Raw genomic sequence first — 22,580 nt, 5'->3', positions numbered from 1 at the left:
AGGTTGCAACTTGGTGAGGAATGGTGCATACTAGAACCTAGACATCCCGACAGCATTGCCGGGAGCCTTAAGGAAGACCGTGTGTTCAGTCACTCAGCCATGTTCAACTCTGCGACGCTGCGGCCTGGGGCACATCAGGCTCCTCTGTCCATGGGATTTACTGGGCGAGAATATAGCCTGTTTTTTGACATAAATATCCTATGGGCTACCCCGGTACCTCAGCTGGTAAAGAATCCGCCTGCAATGCAGGAGACCCCAGTTTGATTCCTGGGTCAGAAAGTTCCCCTGGAGAAGGGATAAGCTACCCACTCCAGTATTCTTGGATTTCCTTAGTGGCTCAGATGGTAAAGAATCTGCCTGCAATGCGGGAGACCTAGGTTCGATCCCTGGGTTGGGAAGATCCCCCGGAGGAGGGCACGGCAACCCACTCCAGTCTTCTTGTCTGGAGAATCCCCATGGACAGAGGAGCCTGGCGGCCTCAGTCCATGGGGTCGAAAAGAGTCGGACCTGACTGGGTGACTAAGCACAGCACAGCACATATATCATATGTGTGTGTATATATATATGTATGTATATATATATATATTCCAGTACATATACATATTGGAAGCCAAGATGAGGTTGAGTTCATCTTCCTGAACACAGAAAAGACTTCGTCCTGCCATCAGTGTCACTGCAACTTGAGAGCAGAGGATGAGGAACGCGAGGGGCTTTAGAACCACAGCCTCAGCACCTCTCCAGGCCTTGCTGACTGCCCCTCAGACCTGCAGGGCCTCCCTACCATCTCTCAGCCTGCATACCTAGCCCCACCGCTCCTGACTTCCCACCGGGCCTTTACCGTATCAGCCTTTCTCAACAATAGATTTTTCCTCTTTGCTTCTAGAACAACTAGTTTCTCCAGTGATTCCGCTCACACATTCCTATGTGTGTTTTTGTTCCAAATCACATTCTGATCTGTGTGTGTGTTCTCCAAGCTATAAAATGGTCACAGGGTCATTTATCCTTGCCCCGCGAGTGCCCTGTGCAGTGCTGGACACTTCGTGGAAGCCTGAGTATTGTAGCAGCAGCTGGTGGGGGCTCCCTGTTTAAAGACAATGTGGATGAGGCCAGCCTTAGACTGAGCTCACAGGAAGAACTGCATGGCAAGCAGTGGCTAAGATACAGTTTCTATGTGAAAATGTAAATATTTGGGAGGAAACTCTGGTCAATTATTCCTTGGGAACAAAATTAATCTGTTACATTCCTTTGTTCTCATGTAAAAAGCACAGATTTAACTAGCAAGTTTTTTGTTGTTTTTTTTTTTTTAAATTCAATGCTTCTTGCTTTTACCAGAATCCCAGTAGAACAGGGGTGTTGAGTGCCTGCTACCTAAAGGCACTAGAGGCAGCCGCTTGCCAGAAGGACCCCTGGACTAAAGGTGGGCGAGCTGCATCCTCAGCCTGCCTCTGACTGGTCATGGGGCTCTACATAAGTCACGTCCTGCAGTGGGCCCAGCTGCTTCCTCTGTAAAAGAACAGACTGGGCTACGAGCCGTAAGAGAGTTCTTGGCCTGAGTCTGGCTTCTAGGGTGGTGATGATATACGCGGTTTTCTGGGGAGAAGCTGTACAGAATTCATCAGACTCTCAAAGGGGTCATCATGACCCCTCAAGTATAAAACCCAATTGGCCCGTCCCATCCCTGAGGTCTTTCGAGGGCAGATAGTTCACTCTGAGCTCCCTTTCCCTCTGTGTCACCAGTGGGGACTTAAGCCTCTGAGAAAAGCTACTTTAAAGCTGCTTTAGTGTAGAGCGTGTGGGGAGGGCTTCGGGGGAGGGCCCTGCTGTGGGGTCCTGGTGAACAGTGGCGGGTCAGCACCCCGCAGGCCTCAGCCGAGCCCAGCCCGCCATCAGCATTAGTCACAAAGTGGCTCACGGCCAAGCCTGCCGTACAGGGTCCTCCACCGCTGCTCCCGTGCCCCGAGGGCGAGAGGGCTGGACGAGACCAGAGACCGTGAGGCCTGGAAAGCCAGAGAGTCGCGCTCTGACCGTCACAGAGCGCGCCCGACCCCGGGGGCGCCATCAGGGCCTCACTCTCCTCGGCAGCGCGCCAGTGCCTTGCTACAAAGGACCTCCGGACTCCGCTGTAAGCTGGGCGGACCCGCGCCATACTCACAAAGGACGACCAGCCTCCGTTGTCTTCCTCGTGGCTCTCTGTGGAGGAGGACAACACTGTTATCAGCGCTGCTGAAGCCACAGAGGGGAAGTCAGCGCTTGCCAGCCTGCTGCCCTCCCCACCCCGCCTTCACCCTGCACACCTGGGGGTCAGCAGCCCAGTGTCAGCTCTCCACTTCCTACCTGAGGGGCTCACTCTACCAGACAGAGGCAATGGTTCTTAAACTTTCACGTGTGTGAAAGTCATTTGAGAGAGCTTCAAAATACGCAGACTCCCCGGGCCCTATCCTTAGGGCTTCTGATTCTGCAGGAACTGGGGGGACCCAGGAATCTGTGTTTTAATAAGATGTGGAATTTAGCAGCTGAATAATTGCTTTAAAGGCTCAGAAGCAGGAGGACTGGCTGTGCTCGGGTGCTCAGTCAAAACCCAGATGGTTCCAGGTACCGCCCGTAGAGTCCCCCTCTGTGTCTGTGCAGAAGGCCTCAGTTGGAAGGGGATCATGGCCAGGTGCCTGGCATAGTGATATCTCTCCTCCCCTCCACCTGGACCAGCAGTCAGAAGAACTGAAGTGACTCCCATCTCCAAAGCAATCGTTCTCACCCCAGAGACCTTTACCTGTCTCCTCTGGAAACCGCTGGACTTGGGGTCTGCAAAGGCAAGCAACATGGCATTAACGGCCCTACTGACTTGGGGAGATATCCCTCTTAGTCCAGCCCTGCAAGAGGAGCCCCAGGGGAGAGTATGTCTCACCACCCAGGACTCTTGTCCTTGTTGCTTTGAAACTCGGGCCAGGCTACCCGAAAATTCTGGAAACCACTGAAGTCACATTGGTGGTACAACTGGGAGCTCGTGACTGCCTGCCTTTCTAGGGGAAGCTCCCCTGATGCAGGGGCAAGATGCAGGGCAGAGGGGGGTGACCCCTGGACTGGAGGATTACTGCAGATCAAAAATGAGGGCAAAACCACTCCCATTTAGACTTGAGTTTGAAAATTCTTTGCATCTCATTAAAGTGACCCTGGGCACTTGGCTGCCCCACTCACTTGCGCGTGAAAATGCTCCTTCTCTCTTCATTCTTGTTGATTTCTTGACTTAATTTACTGAGAATCCTACAAGACAATGGGACGGGTGAGGTGATTAAAGCATTCTCTCTCTCCACCTTCAGCCTTCCTCCCCTGAGCCCTGAAGATTCCCTGTCTGTGTGACCTCAGGCACTCACTCAGACCCCTCCTCAGGTCCAACCTTAGCCGGCCTCTTCCTTTGGCCTCCAGCCAGTCCCCTCCCTCTGCTCCTCACTTTCTTGCCACCTCCATTCCCTTGCTCCTGCCCAGGAAGCTCTCTGAATGGGCTCAGCCTCCTGGCTCTAGCTCAGAGCCCCTCTGTGGGGACTGGCCGGCTCACACCGGCTCCTCTTCCCCTGAAATCCTGCAGCCTTAAGATCAGGACATGACCGCAGTGTATATTATTGTGCTGGTATTCACAGGGCTGAGCTCCCCTGACTCTTGGTTTGACATCCCTATAGCAATGTCTAATAAGAATCTTCAGTCCATCTCTGAGACCTGGAGGAATCAGCTGCTCATTGCAGAACTCTTGACAAGACCTTCAGTGAACTTCCTGGGCCTGAAATCTCCTTCCATCCTCCGCCCCCTCCTTGGTGACATGGATTCTTATAAACACTTGGTGAAGTATTCCCAGTCTAGGCACAACCTGCAAAGTGGGAGGCTCCCTGAATCACCCAAGCCCAGAGGCCTGCCTTGGCCAAGACCCTCTCACTCCTTGGACGTTGTAAACTAGCCAATCTCCAAACCCCAGGGCAGGAAGGGCAGAGTGGGACGGCAGCTCTGGCACACCCTCTGCAGTAAACCCCAGCCTCCCTTAGCACCACTGAGGGCACCTGGTGTTCCCATGAGATCTGGGGCAGCTGGAGGAGGCTCAGAGGTGGTCTCGCCCCACATCATTTCACATGCAGGGCCACAGGGGCCCAGAGAGGAAAAGACTGAGCTGCACAGTGGGCACCCTCCCCCAGCAACACACACCAGCCTCAGAAGCCAGGCTCCCTCATTTCCAGAACAGCACCCTGTCAACACACCGCATCCCGTGGTAATGCCCCTGATGCCGGAAGCCCCTTGGGAATAGCTCTGTGGAGCCCATTGCCCTCTGGGAAGAACCCAGAGTCTACCCTCCTTCTGCTGAAGTGACTGCAGCAAGGTCACAAGTTTGGTCTAAAACAAAATTGCTAAGTTAGTAAAGTAGTCTTGGCCCCCGCCACATCTTGCTTGCTTCATCATCCCCCAGGCCCCCAATTCCCGACCCCCTACTTCGCCACGTTCCCTGGAAACCTGCTCAGAACCTCTCAACTCATTCAAGTGAGAGGATGTGCTGTGCTGTGCTTAAGTCGCTCAGTCGTGTCCAACTCTTTACAACCCAATGGATTGTAGCCCACCACGCTCCTCTGTCCATTGGGATTCTCCAAGCAAGAATACTAGAGTGGATTGCCATACCCTCCTCCAGGGAATCTTCCCGACCCAGGGACGGAACCCAGATCTCCCACATGGCAGGCGGATTCTTTATCATCTGAGCCACCAGGGAAACCCAAGTGACAGGACGAACAAACTTTTAATGAACGAGCTGGGCCGTTAGAGGACAGAGAGAGAGGAGCCTGTAATCCTTCCTTCGATGTCATTGTTGGGATGTCACACGTCATGGGGACATGCTTGAAAGCGGGGGTGGGGAGCTTCCCAGTGGAAGCTCCAATCACACCACAAGATTGCTTGTTTCTGGTTCCTCTGTTTCCTTTTAAGCTGTTGTTCAAGAAGCTGACGAGAGTCCCTCTGCTCCCTCCTCTGACAGGCAGCAGCGAGGCGCCTGCAGAGCATCGGTCAGGGCGCAGCCACCCCCATTCAGTCAGACCTTCACTCAACAGTGCGCACTCCAGGCTACCTAAGCGCCAGCAGCTCTGCTGGGGTTCAGGGCACCTCGGTGAACAAAACAAAGATCCCTGCTCTCGAGGAGCTTACTTGCTAGCGAAGACAGACAGACGACAAACAGTGAACAGTGGAGGAAGTGAAATTCAAGGTGAGAGCTGTGTGTACACGCAGGCAGCAGAGGTGCGGGCTGGGCGAGGGGGGCGGGAGTGCAGGAGCAGGGTGCGGTCACAATTGAAAAACCACCCAGCGGGCCTCCGGGAGGAGGTGACACTTCTGCAGGACCTGAAGGGGGTGCTGGGGAGCGGGTCCCCCGCACAGTAAGGGTGGTAAGGGAGGGCACAGGGAGAAGCGGGGTGGCCCTGACTGGCTGGCACAGCGGCTTTGATCCTGAAAAGACCTGCTGCTCTAGGCAACTCCTTACTGTATCTGGTATCTTCAGCAGCCGGGCGGGAGGCTGCTGGGGCTCTAACTGGCGAAGGAAGGAAATGGCAAACCGCAGCCCCACAGAGGAGCAGCGCAAGCTGAGAGCAGCAGGGCCAGAGAGGGGCTGGCAGCCCAGGCTGACACAGACGTGGGGCCCCCAGACCTCCTGCTTTGGGGACCTCAGAGCACCCCCTCCCCGCAGCTGGGGCCGCTGGCTGCGGGGGGGCGCGTGCGCAGGGCAGTGGTGCTGGGGATCAGAGCAAGAAGTTCTTGCACCTCTGCCTGCAAACCCCCATGGCCGTCCCCAACTCACTCCCACGCCCCCAGAGGACCAAGCGACAGTGAGTGGCTGGAGGTGACTCATTCCCCCTCCTTCCCACAAACCCCAGGCCGCACTCAGCTCCAGGAGAGACCGACGGGGGCTGGGCCTCGGGCGGACACCGTTCTCCCTCTTTAGCCACAGAATCAGAGCGGACCTTTCCGCAGGAAGCCAGGCCGTGGCAGACAAGACCCCTCGCTCGCTGTGTGATGGGGGCGGGTCTCTGACTTCTCAGGTGGAGGCCTCCCCTGGTCATGCTGGACGGTACAGAGGTTGGGAGGGGGTTCCTGGTGAGTGTGACTGCAGCCTCCTGCCCCCAGACAGTGCCCACGGCCTGACCTCAGGCCAAGTATTGCCCTCCCTAGTCCTCCCTTCCTCATCAGAGAAACAGGAGGGTTGGCCCTAGCTGGAGAATCCCTGACCGGCCTGACCATAGCCACAAACACTGATGACCAGGCACGCTGGAGACTTAACCCATCAGAGCGTCCAGGAGAGGCTGGGAGCCGCTGGATGCAGTCACAATAAGCGCCCCAGAGACATGGGTGGGTCCTATGGGCTGAAAGCTTGTGAAATCACTCCTGTGATCTGGTCTTCTTGGACTTGTTTTTAAAAGAATAAAAATGGAGGAAGCAGAGGGAGGTGGGGGAACGGAAGCAGAGCTCAGGGTCTCTGTCCTGTTGTGGCCCCTGTAGGGCTCTCCCAGGACACGTGGGGCTCCCTTTCCATGGTCCCTGTGTTCTGCCAGTGGGGGTGGAGGCGTCTTGAAATCAACTTTGCTGGTCAACAGAAGTAAGAAGGAAACTGGGAATAAAGGCAGGCAGGGAGGAAGGGAGGAATGGAAAGTGTCAGAGCCCACAGCACAAGTAAGAGTCACTGTTATTCCCCAGACGCTGTTTTGTTGCCTGTGTGATCATGTGTCTCGGGCACAGCTGAAATGTTTTTCTTACCGAAGTCCGCACAGTGTGAGCTGTAGATGAGTTTCCCTGTCTCCTAGAGGGCTTGGGGGGACGGGGAGCTGCTCCCTTGACCCAGGTTTCAGAGGCACACTGGCCTGCCCCTCGCCCAGAGGCCCTCCTCTGCCCCTCACCGCCTCCCTGCTGACGCCACCCTGACCCCCGCTCCCAGCCCTCCTTCTCACACGCAATCTGGCTTTCATTTGCATTTCCTTCTTTAAAGGAACAAATTTCCTCCTTAAAGGCAAGTCTTCTGTGAACCAAGAGTCAAACCTTCCACAATTCTGTCCTGTCACCTGAGGAGCCAGGGAGAAGCCAGGACATCGGTCTCAAGACTCAGGCCTCCAGGGGCAGCCAGGCATATGAGCGGAAAGCAAGAATCTGAGGGTCTCCCCACTTCTCAGCCATGCTCTCCCCTGACGGATTTACAAGTCTTATGTTCCTTGTGCTCCACGGTCATTTTGTGTAGTAGCTGGGAAGAGTTATCCTCAGTTTCACCAGCAAGGACAGCAGGGCGCTGGGGGAGGTGTTTGTCAAAGGCCCCATGCGGGTTTTTCACATGGAGCTGAGCAGAAGTCAAGTGCTCTGGGCTCGCATTGAGGAGGAGGAGCGGCAGTCAGCGGAATGGAGGCACCTCCCATGTAGGAAGGACGGGGCACCTGGGCAGGGCTTCGGCCAGTGAGGGAAGGCACATGTTGGAGAGGGACCTGGCCCCATCCCAGTCTGCTGGGAGCTGAGCACGTGTCCTGTGGGCCATCTCCCTGTGTTCAGCTTTGCACCCTCCCTCCATCCTGCCCGCCATTCTTTGCTATCTTCATATCTTAGGTAGGCGCTGAGCAGATGAGACAGGGAGCTGTCTCTGAGGTTAGGAGACGACAGCCTTTTCAGAAGACAGACAAATCAACAGGCATGACTGCCTTTTCTCTCTAACTGGATCTTAGCTTTTTCCATCCTAATTCCACTATGGATAATGGGGACAGTGATCATTGATGTTATAAAGAGAATCATCCAATACCTATCTGTTGCCTACATTACCACCACATCCCTGCCCTCTTCTTATTTTTATTAAGTTACACTGTATTATTTTAAACATAAAATTTATAGCATTGGAATTGCCCGGTGGTACACTGGATAACAGTCTGCCTGCCAATGCAGGGGACATGGGTTCAATCCCTGCTCTGGGAGGATCCCACATGCTACGGGCAACTTAATCTCATGCACCATTAACTACTGAGCCCTTGCACTCTAGAGCCTGTGCTCTGCAACAAGAGAAGCCATGGAAAGTGAAGCCCACACACTTCAACTACAGGGTGCCCGCCACTGAGCATGATCAAAGAGAGCCCTTGAGCACCAACAAAGACCCCATGAAAAATAGCAACAAAAACTTACAGCATTAAAAAAAAAAGGATTCCAGATGATCATCAGAAGATTTTATCGTGCATTCTATCGATTTAACCAGATCATGCTAAGTTCTATAAAAGGTGCTAGGCTCGGTCCTCTAAAAGGATGTTACATTGTTTTATTTTAAAACTCTCCTCCGTCACATTGTCTGTGAGGTCTCTGGGAGAAACTAGGCCTGAGACAGTCCTATGTCTGCAGACAGAGAACACTTTCCCACCAGAAACTGCCTTCTTACAAAATCCATTTAGCACTGACTTTTTAAAGCAAATTTAAGGAAATTGAGATATTCAGAGGAGTGTAATCTTGTTTTGGTCTACTGTACATAGACACAATTTCTTTTCTATAGCCCTTTAGGGAAATGGTCTAGGGAAAGTGGACCTGTGTACAAAGGAATGGAACAAGTGAGCCCTGAATATCTATACACACAGGAGCTTATGTGGACTGCCTCCCACTGACCCACGCACCCACATACACTGCCCACTCTCTTTCCTCTCCTCTAGATGAGCAACCTGAGGCTCAGACTTGAAATGTCTTGCCTGAGTCCCACAGCTGGTAGGAGGCAGAGCCTGCTTTAGAATCTGGCTTTGCCTTGCTCCAAAGCCCATGCCTTTCTATTCTTTCATCCTCCCCGGTTAGTAGGATAAAATCATTAGTAAAAATCTGAAATGGTGGTCATTGGGATTTTGCATAAAATGGCTGGAATAGTTAATGCCTCTTCAGTAAATTTTATTCTATCTTCATTATTTCTTCTAACTCTCTTACTGGTCCTTTGAGATAGGGTCTATTATTGTCCCCATTTTACAGATGAGGAAGCTGAGGCTCAGGGAACTCTGATAACTTGTCCACAGACTCGTAGCTAATGAATGGAAGAATTGAGTCTCAACTAGTCTGATCTCAGAACCTGCATTTTACTTACTAAGCTCTCCTGTCTGCCTGTTCAGATCTGAAATAATATCTTTTAAAAGAATGTGCTCAGGAAGTTCATGTAACCCATTCCTTCATTTTATACACTTGGAAACTCAGAGTACTGTAGGACTCATCTCAGGCACAGAGCTCACAGAGGTATAGCTGAAAATTGGTACTTTTTATACCAATGCTCACACTCAGAATCACCTGATCAGGGCTGCCAGACCTTCCCTGGATGCCTTCCCCACCAGTTCACCTTTCATGCTCCATGGATAGCCCTCATGACTTGCTTTGGGGGGGCAAACACACTGGAGGGGAATTTTTACTGCAGTCCAAGTTGTTGTTTTAGTTTTTAAATAACTGCAGAAATATCCCACCGCCACCTCACGTTGAACTGCAGACATCAGCTCAGCTCAGCCTTAAGATTAAAAAAAATGATCTTCCCAGTTGAAAGTGCCTTCCTCATCTCCTTCCTTCTACTGCTCTGATTGAATCCCCTTCTCCCAGCATCTCCTAGCCACAGCTGTGGGAGAAGCTGCCGTCTCACAGCAGGATCACAGCCATCATTCCTAACCAGGCTCCATGCCTCCAGCTGAGCCCTCCTCTGCATCACCTTTTACACAGCCTGGAGAGAGTCAACACGCAGGTTTTACCTCAGTGCTCCCCCGGGCGAGCTCACTTCACCAACAGACTCGTGACAGCTCTCAGCGCCCTTCACAAGCGCAGCCAGCTACTGTGATCTTTGTACTGCTCACACCCCCACGTGCGCCTCAAGTGCTCTGACCTACCTGCAGCTCCCGTAAACGCACGGGTGGCATGCCTTCGCAAGATAGTCCCCATTTCTAGAATGTCTTTCAATCATTTTTCAACTGACCACTCTCAATATATTTCAAGAGCCAAGTTAGGTTCCCTTCTTCCCCAAAGTCTTTGCTGATGCCACTTCTTGATTTTAAAACACTGTGTGGATCCAGCTTAACGTGTCGACAGGCTGACTGTGGCCCACCAACCACCAGTTCTCACTGCTGTATGTTAAGTTCTCTCCTTGACCTAGAACTGTGGCCTTTTCCTAGGGCATCACATCTATAATGTCCAACATAACCGTCACCACTGTATCTAGCTATTGAGCCCTTGAAATGTGGCTAGTGCCTCTGAGGGGCTGAATGTTTTATTACTTTTTAAATCTTTATTTTTAGTTATTTGGCTGCACTGGTTCATAGTTATGGCATGCAAGATCTTTTAAGTGTGGCAGGTAGGATTTTTAGATGCAGCATGGGAACCCTTGGTTGTAGCATACAGGATCTCGTTCCCTGACCAGGAATCGAACCCAGGCCCTTTACATTGGGAGCATGGAGTGTTAGATCACTGAACCACCAGGGAAGTCCCTGAATTTTTAATTTAAGTTAGATTTAAATAGCCATTTTGGACTAGGGAAAAAACTCTTAAAATCAATTATTCTTCAACAATAATGGCCCCTGGAGACAGGCAGTATCAAAGGCAAATCCTTACTCCCTTCTTTTTCTTCACCCTTCCAGATGAGGGAAACCTGAGAGTCGTATTTTTATTATTTGAGCTACTCTGGCAGCTCTACCTGTTCACAAAGCTTTTCACCTCCTATTTCATTGACCTACTTCCCTTTCATCGTTGTGAGCCCTAAGACATTTAGAGCAAGAGAAAGGACCCCAGAGGGTGTCTGGAGTGGAGGTCTCAGACTAGGGGCCTCCACACTAAATCTAGCCCATAAGGGTGCTTACTTTAGCATTCACAATATTAAAAAATATTTGACCAACATTTAAAAATTGAGATATATTGTATAAAACTTGTATTTCTAGCTACTTGATAAATTCAAAGATTGGGCATTAAGACCTCCCTGGAGGTACATTGGTTAAGAATCTGTCTTGCAATGCAGGGGAGGCAGGTTTGATCCCTGATCGGGGATCCCACATGCCTCAGGGAAACCAAGTCCATACACCGCAACAACTGAGCCTCTGCACCACAACTGGGGAATCCACGTAAAATAACTAGAGAATCCCTGCACCACAGAGAAACATCCCACCTGATGCAAGAAAGAGCCCAATCGCTGCAACTGAGACCCTATTGTTTTTCTTACAGCAGAAAAATATTTCTCCATATTCAAGCTTTATTCAAAGGTGGTGAAATGATTGGACTTTGTATTTTTCAGCCTGGCCCATTTCACACATTTCTATCTGGCTCCTGCAAGCATCCGAGTGTGAGACGTCTGCTAGAAGGGCAGAAAACATGGCCCAATATGCACACTGCAACTTCACATTTTTGCACCCATGTCAGACCTCAGAATTGGCCCCCTTTTCCTCAGAATTCTTCTCAACACGATGCCCGTAGCAGCCACCCAAAATGGTCATTATTGACAGACCAAATGGAGTCCATTGCCAGACTCATCTGGTCCAATGCTCTCATTTCACCGAGGTCCAAAAAACTGAAGCAATTACTGAGTTGGTGATGAAAACCATGATGAAATCTAAGATCTCTTGATTCTGGTGCTACTTTCTAAGGCCACCCACCCCACTTTGGGAGAGAAGAGATGAAAACACGGTCCATAATCAGGCTTATCTTTGGCAAGAGCAGCCAAATACCAGCTGGACCAGAACCGTTACTTCTGTTTCTCAACACATCATGTAACTTCTCTTTCGCGAACGCTGCTCTTGCCTTCTCTCTTCCTGATTGCTCTCCTACTTTAAGCTGACAGTGACAGAAAAGTAGCTCAGCATCCCAGGTCCACTCCCCATCCCTCCCCAGTCATCAGGTCAGTACTCACGGCACGCGGAGCTTAGGGAACTTCTGGATGTCGTTCTCTGCCAGGTTCTGAAATGGAGACAGTGGTAGTTACAACCCGCAGGAGGGGCTCCGGGTCAGGTGAGCAGAGTCAGGTATGAAATGACAGGGGGCAGTGGGACTGCAGCCAGTGGAAGAGGAGGCCGCATCCACCCGGTCGAGCAGGCAGGTTCTAGACGGGGCACTGGAGCCCGCGGGCCCGGGACAGCCACATCGGGTCACAGGGATCCCGAAACTTAGATTTTCTGTGGACTTGGCCAAGTTATCTCAGCTTTCCTAGCCTCCCACCCCAGACCTCAGGCCCTCAGTTGCCGTGTGAAACGGCTGTGAGCAGCCGGCCTGAAGAAGGAGTCCGTGCTCCGTGGCCTCGTCACAGCCCAGCGGCCTCCTTCACTGGAAGTGTTGGCAGGATTCTCTAGATGTGAGGAAGCAATAAAGAGGCTGTCCTGAGGGAACCGAGAGGGGGAAGGAAAAAGAGACTCATGTTTGTTAAGAGCCGACTCTGCCTCCTTACAACACCTTGATTAATCCTCGCATCAGCCCTGTGATGTAGAAACTGTCGGCGTTGTCTCATTTTAGTGAGAAAGTGGGGCCCGGGGGTGTAAGGGGATTTCAGCCTGTAGGCGATGGAGCTGCAGCCAGGACCCTGCTCTACGGCTTCTGTGGGCTATTTCCTTCCTGTGAGCTTCCTCCTACCACGACTAAGCCTTTTGGAGCCCTAGTGGCCCGTGTTGGAAGACAGGAGGGGAGGGAGAGGGAAGAGGGAAGCAAAGAGGGTGGGCACATGCCCGACGGAACCGAAGCTGAGCAAAGAAGGGACCCCTTCAATGGTCTGATTGAGGCCCGAGGCCCAGTGGTCGGGGTGGGGGGCGTTGGAGTTGGACAGGCTGGTTTAGAATCTTGGTTCCTCACTTTGCAGTTCCCTGACTTGGGACAGACACTTAATCTCTCTAAGCCTCAGTTTCCTTATCTGTATAATGGGAACCTTGATAATATGAACAGCTCCGTTTCAGGGGCTGTGAGGACTGACTGAGATGAAGTGTGTCCTGTGCCTGACAGACGTTTTGAGAGTGATGAACGGGGTTTAGGTGAGCAATTTCTGTCCCGGGGGTGGGGGAGCAGCTGGGGTCTGGCTGGCTGTTGAAGGTTAGTTAGTGTCTTTGCTTCTTCCGCTCTGGGCTGGGAGCTGCCTGCCAGGATTTTGGCTGCCTTCTGAGATGAGCTGGGCAAACTTCCCATTAAGCCCAGCTGGCACTGGGACTGGGGCCTCTTAAAATGTGCTTATGGTCTCATCCACTTCAGCTCTTAGGAACGGAGTCTGATCCAGCCCCCATATCAGACCTTGCGACAGGGCTGGGAAGGAGGCTTTGGCAAGAGTCCTGAGACAATCAAGACCTTCACCAAACTTCTTAACTCCTTTTTTTTACATCACTGAGCCATGGCATCCCCTCCCTGGAACCGCTCCTTCCTCAGGGAAGATACCAAGACTCATGCTAGCAGTGTGGCATGCGGATTGGAGGGCTTCCTGGGAGCAGCCAGAGGGATGAACGCTGAGGACTAGCAGTGGGCCATTGCCTCCTCTTCCGTTCAGTCAAAGACATAGCTGAGGGGATTTCAGGAAGAGGTGAAGGAAAACGTAAGCATGTGAGTGTGGCTAGAAATACAGAGAAGGGCCTTTGAAACAGGGATAGGAACTGGGAGGAAAGATGGAAGATGGTAAACATGTTTGGGCTTCCCCCATGGCTCAAGCTGTAAAGAATCTGCCTGCAATCCAGGAGATGCAGGTTTGCTCCCTGGGTTCGGAAGATCCCCTGTAGGAGGAAATGGCTACCAGCCCCAGGATTTTCACCTGGAGAATCCCACGGACAGAGGAGCCTGGCAGGCTACAGTCCATGGGGTCACAAAGAGTCAGACGTAAGTGAGCAGCTGAGCACACAAACACGATGTTTGGAGAATTTTTCTGTGCGATGCAACAGTGTAAAAGCCCCGCCTCTACCTTCTTCAAAGACCTTCAGCGAAGTCTGGAAACTCTGAGTTACTTGTACAATGACTTGGAGTTAGACTAGTGGCTTTACAGGAATATGATTAAGTGCTGAGTGTGTTCTTAAGAGGGACAAGAGAGCAAGAAAAGCTGAGAACTGGACCCGGCCTAGAGAGGCGTTGTAGCAGACACTGTCGCTTGCCTACCCAATATCCACTCTCTTGCTCCCTTACTGATGGGGTCTGAATTTTGTTCAGGGCAGTAAATGTGTCCAGTTCAAAATATTTAACATACTAAATTCTCTTGCATGTGACCAAGGTCACGGGACTCCATTGTGGCCGGTGAGATATAATCTGAAGTCTAACTGAATAAAGCTTTTGGGAAAGTACCCCTGAAAATAAAGGGGAATGCAATCCCCATGCACCTTGAGTTTTTCACTCTTTGCCCTCCCCCTCCCCCTCTTGCTTGGAATGCAGATGTAATGCCTGGAGATGCAGTGACCATCTTATAGCCATTAGGACAGAAGCCACAGAGAGCTTCCAATGGCTAGGTGAGGCCTGAGTTCCTGACGACTTCCTTTAGCATCTCTCCAGCCCCGAGTGCCCACCTCTAGACTTCTCGTCACTTGAGAAAGATAAGCCCTCTTTGGTTGAGCCACTGTGGTTCAGTTTCTCTCTCATGCAGCCGCACACCTTTCTAACTGACACAGCTTCCAAGCATGTGCCCTCCTCTTCCTTAGCCTTTTGGGAGCATAAAACCCCCGTTCCCTCACCAGACTTCTCAGTGGAAAACAAAATGCTGACAGAACAGATTCAAGGGAGCCACTCGCTCCTGCACTGAAGAAAGGAAAAAGGAAGGCAGGGAGGGAGGGAGGGAAGGATGGAGGAGGGGAGAGAGCGGAGAGAAATGGAGGGGCGGAGGGGTGAAGACGGCCGGGGCCTTCCGTTTTCACCCTTGAAGCAGAATGCTCTGGACATCGTGAAGCTGGAAAGGGTGATAGCTGAGAGCTCAGATCAAAGCCCAGGTCACACCCAGAGTGTCTGGCATGGAAGGCTGTTTTCGCAGAAGCCGCCAGGGCAGGGCTGGGCTCTGCCCCTGACTCCCCGCCTCCTCGAGCTCCTCTTCGGGCTCCTTGTTGTTCGCACAGTAGTGAGTGTAAGCGGCACTCTCTGAGCGCCCGGCACATCCCAGACACCGGGGTAGAGAAGGCAAATCTCCTCCAAGGCAACAGCCCTGTCTCAGCAGGCCTGAGGCTCACAAGAGGGGATGGGGGGACCCCCCAGAGCTGGGCTGGACTGTCACCCACTGTCACTCAGTCCAGTGTGCTCCGTTACAGAGGAAGGAACAAGGAGAAGTTCAGAGAGGGCGTGCACTTGTTAGAGGTCACCCAGGACTACAACCAGGACCATCTTCAAGAAAGAGGTCTTACTCCCTTTCGACTCAGCCCTGAGAAGTCTCAGTTCTCAGTTCTAGCTAAAAGCTAAAAGAATGAAATATTCAGATTTAGCAGTAAGTTGCAAGAATAACAATTAAATGCTCAAAATCTATTGTCTTAAAGCCCAGTGCAAAGAAGTAGCACTGTTCAAAACTCAAGCAGTGTTAAATTAAATTAAATGTACGCTTTAGTCCAGTTACTAGGTGTGTGACAGAATAAATCACATCACATTTCTGTACATGTTTCTCTAATTGCAATTGAGGTGGTGGTTAGAGCCTTCCTGGAGATAAATTTCTGCTATAAAAAAAGCTTCTGGGAGGCAGAAATCACATCTTAATCATCTCCACATTCCCAGCACATGGCATGGTCTGGTATATAAAAGGAGCCCAGGAAAGTCCTTGTTAAGTGAATGGCAGGGTGAATGATGAATGATTTACATGGAACAGTGAATGAAGATGTCTCATATGGCACATGACAGCAAAAGGGGCATAAGTTTGGTCTCAGTGTGAGACTTAAGTACTGCTCAGAAAGGAACAGATGACTGTGTATGGTAGTGAGCTCACTATCAGTGAGGGAATTCAAGAAGCTATTGGTAGCAGAGAATCAATACAGGAAATGGATTGGGGTACTGGGTGGAAAACTAGAGTGCGTACCCTCTATGGCCCCTTCCATCCCTAAAGCCTCATAGCCCAGTTTCCTCAGTGCTGCTGACCAGGTCTTGCAAGGAAACAGTTTGACTTATCCACTGAGTCCAAATCCAAACCGGGAACATTGACCCCATGAGACCTTTGAAGGCTTGTTCCTGCTTCATTTTTGAACAGTGAAGAAACACAACCAAAAGGGCTGGATTGGTGCAGTCAGGGCCTCCATCGGCAAAAGTGTCATTCCAGGGGAAATGCTTACACCACCTCCCCAGTCACTGCCCAGCGGCTCAAACTCCAATTAGAGCAGCAGCCCCTTCTTTGAATGGCTTCGTCCTTCATGCAGAGCTGCATCTTTATTACACTGGAAACTTTTTACAGTATAAAGGAGTAGAGAGCGTCGTAGCACATGTGTGTTAATTGGCACAAAACGGATGATGTGAATTTAGTAAAGAGAAAGACGGACATGACTGAGGTAAGGAGGGTGATTCTACCCTTTATTCCGGGCAGTGAGTATGTCCCCTGCGGTGACAAATCGGAAAAGAGAGTCTTCCATTCTCCCATGTGGCTGTTTGTCCCCTTAACCTTCCCAGAGTATGAGCGCTATTTGAATAGATTTTCAAGAGGGGGTATGTGTGTGTGTGTGTTAACTGTAATTTGATTCCTACTTACACTTTGACTTCAGAATGTACCTTAGTGTCAGTGAAAGATCTGGGAGGTATTCTAAATAGGAGGATCCCGAGAGGTGATGAGAGAGGTGCTCATACAAAACCCTGAAGAAGGTCTTGGGTTGTATGGGATCCTGAAGACAGGCATTGCCCCTGAGCAGCCTCAGAGACAGGCTGCAGTTGGCTCTGCAGCCAGTGGCTAAAGTTACAGAAGAGTTTTGGTCATAATGTGTTGAACTAGAAGCCAGCACTCACCAGAAACCGTGGCCCGTCAATGTGATATTTCCTCACGACCTTTTCACAGTCCTTGTAGTTTAGCTGAAACAGAGGAGAGGAGGTGCCGTCAGTGCACTCAGGTTCATGCCATTGGTTCCCCTTCCTTGCCTGCCCCAGGAGCTCAGCAATTTGTGGTACTTGTGGCTAGCCAGGCTCCCCGCTCCCCTCCCTGTCTATCAGAGGGGCCCTATCCTTACATCAGCCCTGCTTTCACTAACTAACCCCTTGGGACTTTAAAATGGAGAAATTGCCTGTCGAAGGCTTTGAGGCCAACCCCTACAGAAAGAATGCTGTTAGGGCTGCAAAGGGCTGGCCATATGCTTCTCCAGCAAATAGAAAAGAGTTGAAAGAAGAAAATAAACAGTAGCCATCATCACCCAAAGACAACCTTGGTGAACATGGCAATGTGTCTCCTTCAGTGGTTTTTCCAAAGCATCTTTCTAAACATAATCAATGTTATCATTCATATTCAATCTCTTTATCTTGTCTTTTCTCTTGAAAAATAAAGGCACTGCCTCATGTTATTACAAAGTGATTTTGAACATTATTTTAATTTGTTCTATTGCTGAACATTTAGTTTTTTCCCCAAACTTCTGCTGTAACAATGATAATCGAAACTTCTAATAATTACTGAACACTTGTTATATGGTAGGCACCATTCTAAATGTTTAAACAAATTTTAATCATTTAAGCTTCACATTTTTCAAATGGAGAGTCAAAGGCACAAAGAGTCAAGTAACTTATATAAGGTTCCATGGATAGGCAGGTGACAGAGGGCTTCAGAGCAAGGCTTTAATATCTCTATCAGGAATGTTCTCCTTTTAGTTACTAACAGTAAAACTTACAAACGGTAAGTGAACAGACTTGAGTGCACCTTAACCTACAAGATCAAAAAACATCATAGATATTCTTTTGCATAAAATTTTTTCTTCTATTTTAAATAGTCAGAGTCTTAGAATAGAATTACAGCCTCAACGGGAACGATCATTTTCAGAACCTGTTGCTTTCCCAGAGTCACATCAATTGACAATTGAAGCAGGTGCCTGTTTGACCTAGTCCTCAACAGTGTAAGCATTTACCTTTGAAATATTTCTAAATTTTAGGTTTCTAGCTAGAGAATTTAAGGTAAAATGTTTGTCCTTGAGAATCTCAGCTTCTCCTCACAAGTATGGATTTCACAGTTTGTGGAGGCCTTCTTTTGGTGCAAACTTAAAATCATAACCTTTTATTATGGCCAAGAAATCAAAAGAGTGAGTGCAATTGTTGTGAACCTCACGGTGTAACAGAGTATTAGAAAACTCAGAATAAATGAATATTAGAAAGCTCGGAAAAAATGATTTAGTGGTTCTTGGGAAGAAACCAGCTTCTGCATAGCCCCAAACATCCCTTTTATCCATGTTACAAGTGGGTGAAATTGTTCTTGGAATATTCAACTGCCTTTAATTCATCAATTTTGCCTTTGGCGTTATCAGCTGAATCTCTGATTTTCCAGAGTTCTGACTTGGACTCTAGATAGACAGACAGTCCTGCAGACGGGGGCCTGCCTGGAAGCTTGATTCTGAGTCAGTAATCTCTAGGCCTGGGAGTAAGACCTCTGTCCTTTCAGCAGGCATGCATGCATGCTCAGTCACTTCAGTAGTATTCTTCTCTTTGTGACTCTATGAACTGTAGCTCACCAGGCTCTTCTGTCCATGGGATTTTCCAGGAAAGAATACTGGAAAATCCAGGGGATTTCCTTCTTCAGGGGATCTTCCTGACCCAGGGACCGAACCCATGTCTCCTGCATTGCAGGCAGATCCTTTACCAACTGAGCTCCCAGGGAAGCCCTGTCTTTTTAGCATATACCCAAATAATTCTTATGAGTGACAAGCTCTGGCTGGTACTGCTCTGAGCAGGTACCTAGTGTTGTGGATAGGACAACTAAGGCCCAGAGAGGGGAAGGGACTGGCTGAAGGTCACACAGTGAGTTGGGGACATGGCTAGGATTAGAACTCATGGCTCTGATCCAGAGTCTTCTCCATCGCATGGTCCAAGGATCCCTTTCGGCTAAGTCAAAAGGAATTAGAGGACTTAAATAATTAGAAAACATGACCTCAATCCTCAAGGGCTTAAGTTCCAGACAAAGGATGAGCTGCATGTGTCTGAGACAGTAAAACACAAAAGCCCGCTGGTCTGCAGCGGAGTCCCCAGGCAGGGTCCAGTGAATAGAGTAGGAGAACGGGACGCTCGAACATGAATTGGCCCTCCTTTCTGCTGGAGGCCTCACACACGCATTTCCTCGATCTATCCCAACAATCCCATGAGTTCGTCACTATTAGTATCTCTGTTTTACTGACGAGGAAGCCAAGGCACAGAGAGGTGTGGTAACTAAGGAAGGGTCAGCAAGCTAGCAGGTGGCAGAGTCAGGATTCAAGCCAAGGCGTGGCTGACTCCAGGGCTGGTTGGGGAGGTGCCTCTAAGGGGGACCTGGCCCCAGTGCTTCGTTAGAAAGTAAACTGGCTGGGATTTCCCTGGGGGTCCAGTGGCTCACTCCAAATATAGGGGGCTTGGGTTCACGCCACAACTGAGAGATCCAGCATGTCACAACGCAGATCCTGCACACCACAACTAAAACCCAGCACAGTCAAATAAAGAAACAAAAATAAATTAAAAGGAAGAAAAAGAAAATGGCATGCCTAAATCAGAAATATGACACACTCCTTGATTTTAAAAAAAAAGAAAGAAAAATTTCATCTGCCAGTAGGACTTTGGTGGCTAAGATCCAACCCTAAATGACTCCATGGTCAGTTCACTTAGCATTTGCTCTCTGGGGGAAGTGAGATGCTCAGTATTTGAAGGGTGTCTATCTGGGTCTGTGGAAGGGCTAGAACTTCCTAGATCACAAACACCCTTCAGTCTCCTCGTTCCTGCCTTCATGCTGGGAAAGGAACCTGTTCAGTTTCTGTGGACATGATCTGGAGTCTAGGGTCTGTAAGAAAATTCTCTCTTCCCCCAACTCAGGCTGAGAGCATCTACGTGAATCATCCTGACCTGTAAGCCATCGGTCCTGAACGGAACTTTACCCTTGGATTCCTCAGTTGCTGACCTGGGTTGTGCAATTCTCTTTCTCAGATTGGAGACTGGGCCTCTGCCCATCAGCCTGTCCCCAGGAGTGACCTTGCTAATTCTCAGTTCTTTTCTCCTTTCTTTATTGATCTAATATGCCACTTCATAGCATCTTAGTAAATTTCACTATGGCCCTCAGTTATTTGGTCTACATTTAAGAAAAGTATTTAGAATAAATACTTTTGACTCTTTCAAAAGTCAGTTATCTCAACAATGTTTGCATCCACTGTGCTAAAACCTAAGTTTATTCTGACTTCCAGGGAGGGAAAAATAACAGAAATGAGATGCACAACAAGCAGCAAATAACAGGATCTGTAGGTTGTGCCTCTATCATGCCACACCCAATTCAACATTTTCACATTTTTCTTAGGGGAGAACAGTTGTGACACTAAATACTTTGGTACCATGTAGACCCCAGGTTTGGGTATGTGTTACAGGGAGTCTACCCCATACCAGGAAAAACAGTAAGTTGACTTAGAAAACCTCTAAGGTCATGACTTAAAACCGTATCTTTGTGATAATCTGGAGTATCCACTGAATTGGAGGCCAGCCTCCAGAAATGGGAGTGTTAAGAGCTCAGTGGTTCCTCACAAGACATCGTATCCCTTGGACAGTCACAGAGGGTCACATGACTTGGGATCTGCCCGAGCAAGCCTGTGACCCATGGCCCCACCAGCAGATGACCAAACACAAGGATCCTTGAGCTCCTTCAAGACGAGAAGCCAGGACAGCAACACTCCGGTCTCAGCTCTGCCACAGTCTTGGCCCCTGACCCTTCCCGAAATCTTTTCCTTTTCAGGGCCCTCAGTTTCCCTAGCTATAACCTGAGGCCCATGTCATTTCCCAGCCTGCATCATAAGACCCTCATGAAGTTCCCATGAGACTATTCTAGGAACGTGGCTGAATAGCTCTCTTTCAAAGTCACAAGCAATGACTTGCTCAGACGCCATCTCCAGCATCATTCATCACAGTCTCCCACCCTTCCTTTCCTCTCTCCTACACTGCAAGACTCCATGTTTCCCTTTCGAGCAAGAAGCCTTGATCTCACAGCAGTTAGAGCAGTTCTGAGTCTCAGGGCATGGACTCTGAAACTGGACAGGTGTGACTGGAATCCTGCCTCCATCACATGCAGTCCCTGGGGTTTGGGTCCAGTTAGCTTCCTTGAGCTTATTTTGCAGCTGAGCCAGTAGGACAGCAATCGTGGAGCGAGTTAGATGCGACTGTGCCCGAAGAGGACAAGCTCAAATCCTAGCATGCTGTAGGTTCTTGCCCCTTGAGGGCTTCCCTTCTCCCCAGAACCTATTGCCGGAGAGCTCAGTGTTGCTCTGTCAACCAGAGAGACGGCACAAGCCTGGAAGCTCCACTGCTGTCTTTTACGCCTCTCGCGTTCTGCCTGCACTCCCTCTCCAAGCCTCTGCCCAGCCCCCTAGCCACTGAAGAGCAAGGCTCACCTTTTTGAAATAGTCTGCAAGGGTGTCAGGGTCCCAACTCAGGACCTCAGAGCGAAAGGGCACGTTCTTGAATGCCATGGCTGCTCGCTCAGGATGAAGCTCACCAGCTGAGCACGGGCGCTGCACCCATGGACAGAGAACCCCAAATCCAGAGTCTGGAGGTGTCTTCAGCTCTTCCAACTCGCAGGGACCCTCTGGAAAAGTCTTGTTGGAGCCGTTGTCCTTTCTGTTGTAGCCAGATCCCAGAAAGCAACAGCTTCCTCTGCGAACAAATATGGTCTCTTCTCAGAAAACGACTCAGCAAGTTTCCTTTACCACTTCCTCTGCTGGGCTCTAAATAAGTAAACAAGGAAGCCCAGCTCTGGGGACTCAAGAGGCAGAAAGAGCTACAGGCTGGTAATTCCCCACTGGGCCCCATCTACCCCAGCCCAGTAGGAGGAGCGATGAAGGGAACTTAGACACCCAAGTGTGTTTCCATCAAAATCCCTGGCATCCATATGTTTAGACCACATTCCTGCTTGGGTGGGTCTTTGCAGATGAAAAACCTAATTTGACGGTTCACCTAAAATATAGACAATCTCCCACATCAGTGAAGGGGAAGGAGCATGACCTTTCAATGCTTTCCAACCACGGCTCAGTTTCTCTCAAAAGCGTAAAGCTGAACTTCTTTAGCGGCCCCTTATAGTTACTACAAGTGGATCCTCTGAGTCAGTGAGCTGGGGTCCAGAACCGAGAAAGGAGCACCCCTGGGAAGACCTGGGCTTCGTTTCTCTCCTTCTTTCTTTCATCTTCTTCACTGGTTTATGTGGCAGAGCCAGGTCTTGGTCGCAACACACAGGATCTTTAGGTCGGCATGTGGGCTCCAGTTCCCCGACCGGGGACTGAACCCGGGCCCCTGCTTTGCGAGCATGAAGTCTTGACCACTGGACTAGCAGGACAATCCCCAGGCTTCATTTCACATATACCTCTTTCCATGCTGGACAACCTCAGGCAAAGACTCAAACTCTAGGAAGCTCAGTTTCTATATGTGTAAAACAGGAACAGAAAAATTGCTTCATATGCACATAAAACTTTAGATGCGTTTAACTAGACAAACTTAAGGAAGGAAAAAATTAACAATTGCTACTGATATCACCA

The 22,580-nt window shown here is 49.9% G+C and overlaps 1 protein-coding gene across 2 annotated transcripts in view; it reads right to left on the bottom strand.

Annotated features, from left to right (window-relative positions):
- Positions 1–21,766, bottom strand: part of LCP2 (lymphocyte cytosolic protein 2) — a 50,064-nt gene extending 28,298 nt beyond the window's left edge. The window contains exons 1-6 of one of the 2 annotated variants that reach the window (XM_088827774.1): positions 21,444–21,766; positions 16,867–16,929; positions 11,870–11,916; positions 3,193–3,258; positions 2,768–2,799; positions 2,153–2,190 (exon numbers count right to left, since the gene is read on the bottom strand). In XM_088827774.1, coding sequence (XP_088683900.1) covers positions 2,153–2,190; positions 2,768–2,799; positions 3,193–3,258; positions 11,870–11,916; positions 16,867–16,929; positions 21,444–21,521 — 324 coding nt within the window. In that variant the 5' untranslated portion in view covers positions 21,522–21,766. The remainder of the gene's footprint in view (positions 1–2,152; positions 2,191–2,767; positions 2,800–3,192; positions 3,259–11,869; positions 11,917–16,866; positions 16,930–21,443) is intronic. The other variant, XM_055421794.2, reaches the window with a different exon arrangement.
- Positions 21,767–22,580: the final 814 nt, after the last annotated feature.

The sequence above is a fragment of the Moschus berezovskii genome, chromosome 18 (genome assembly GCF_049115385.1).
Source record: "Moschus berezovskii isolate FMDL1 chromosome 18, NW_MosBer_1.0, whole genome shotgun sequence".
NCBI lineage: Eukaryota > Metazoa > Chordata > Mammalia > Artiodactyla > Moschidae > Moschus > Moschus berezovskii.
The sequence above is the reverse complement of the archived record's forward strand: the minus strand, read 5'-3'. Positions and strand labels throughout refer to the sequence as shown.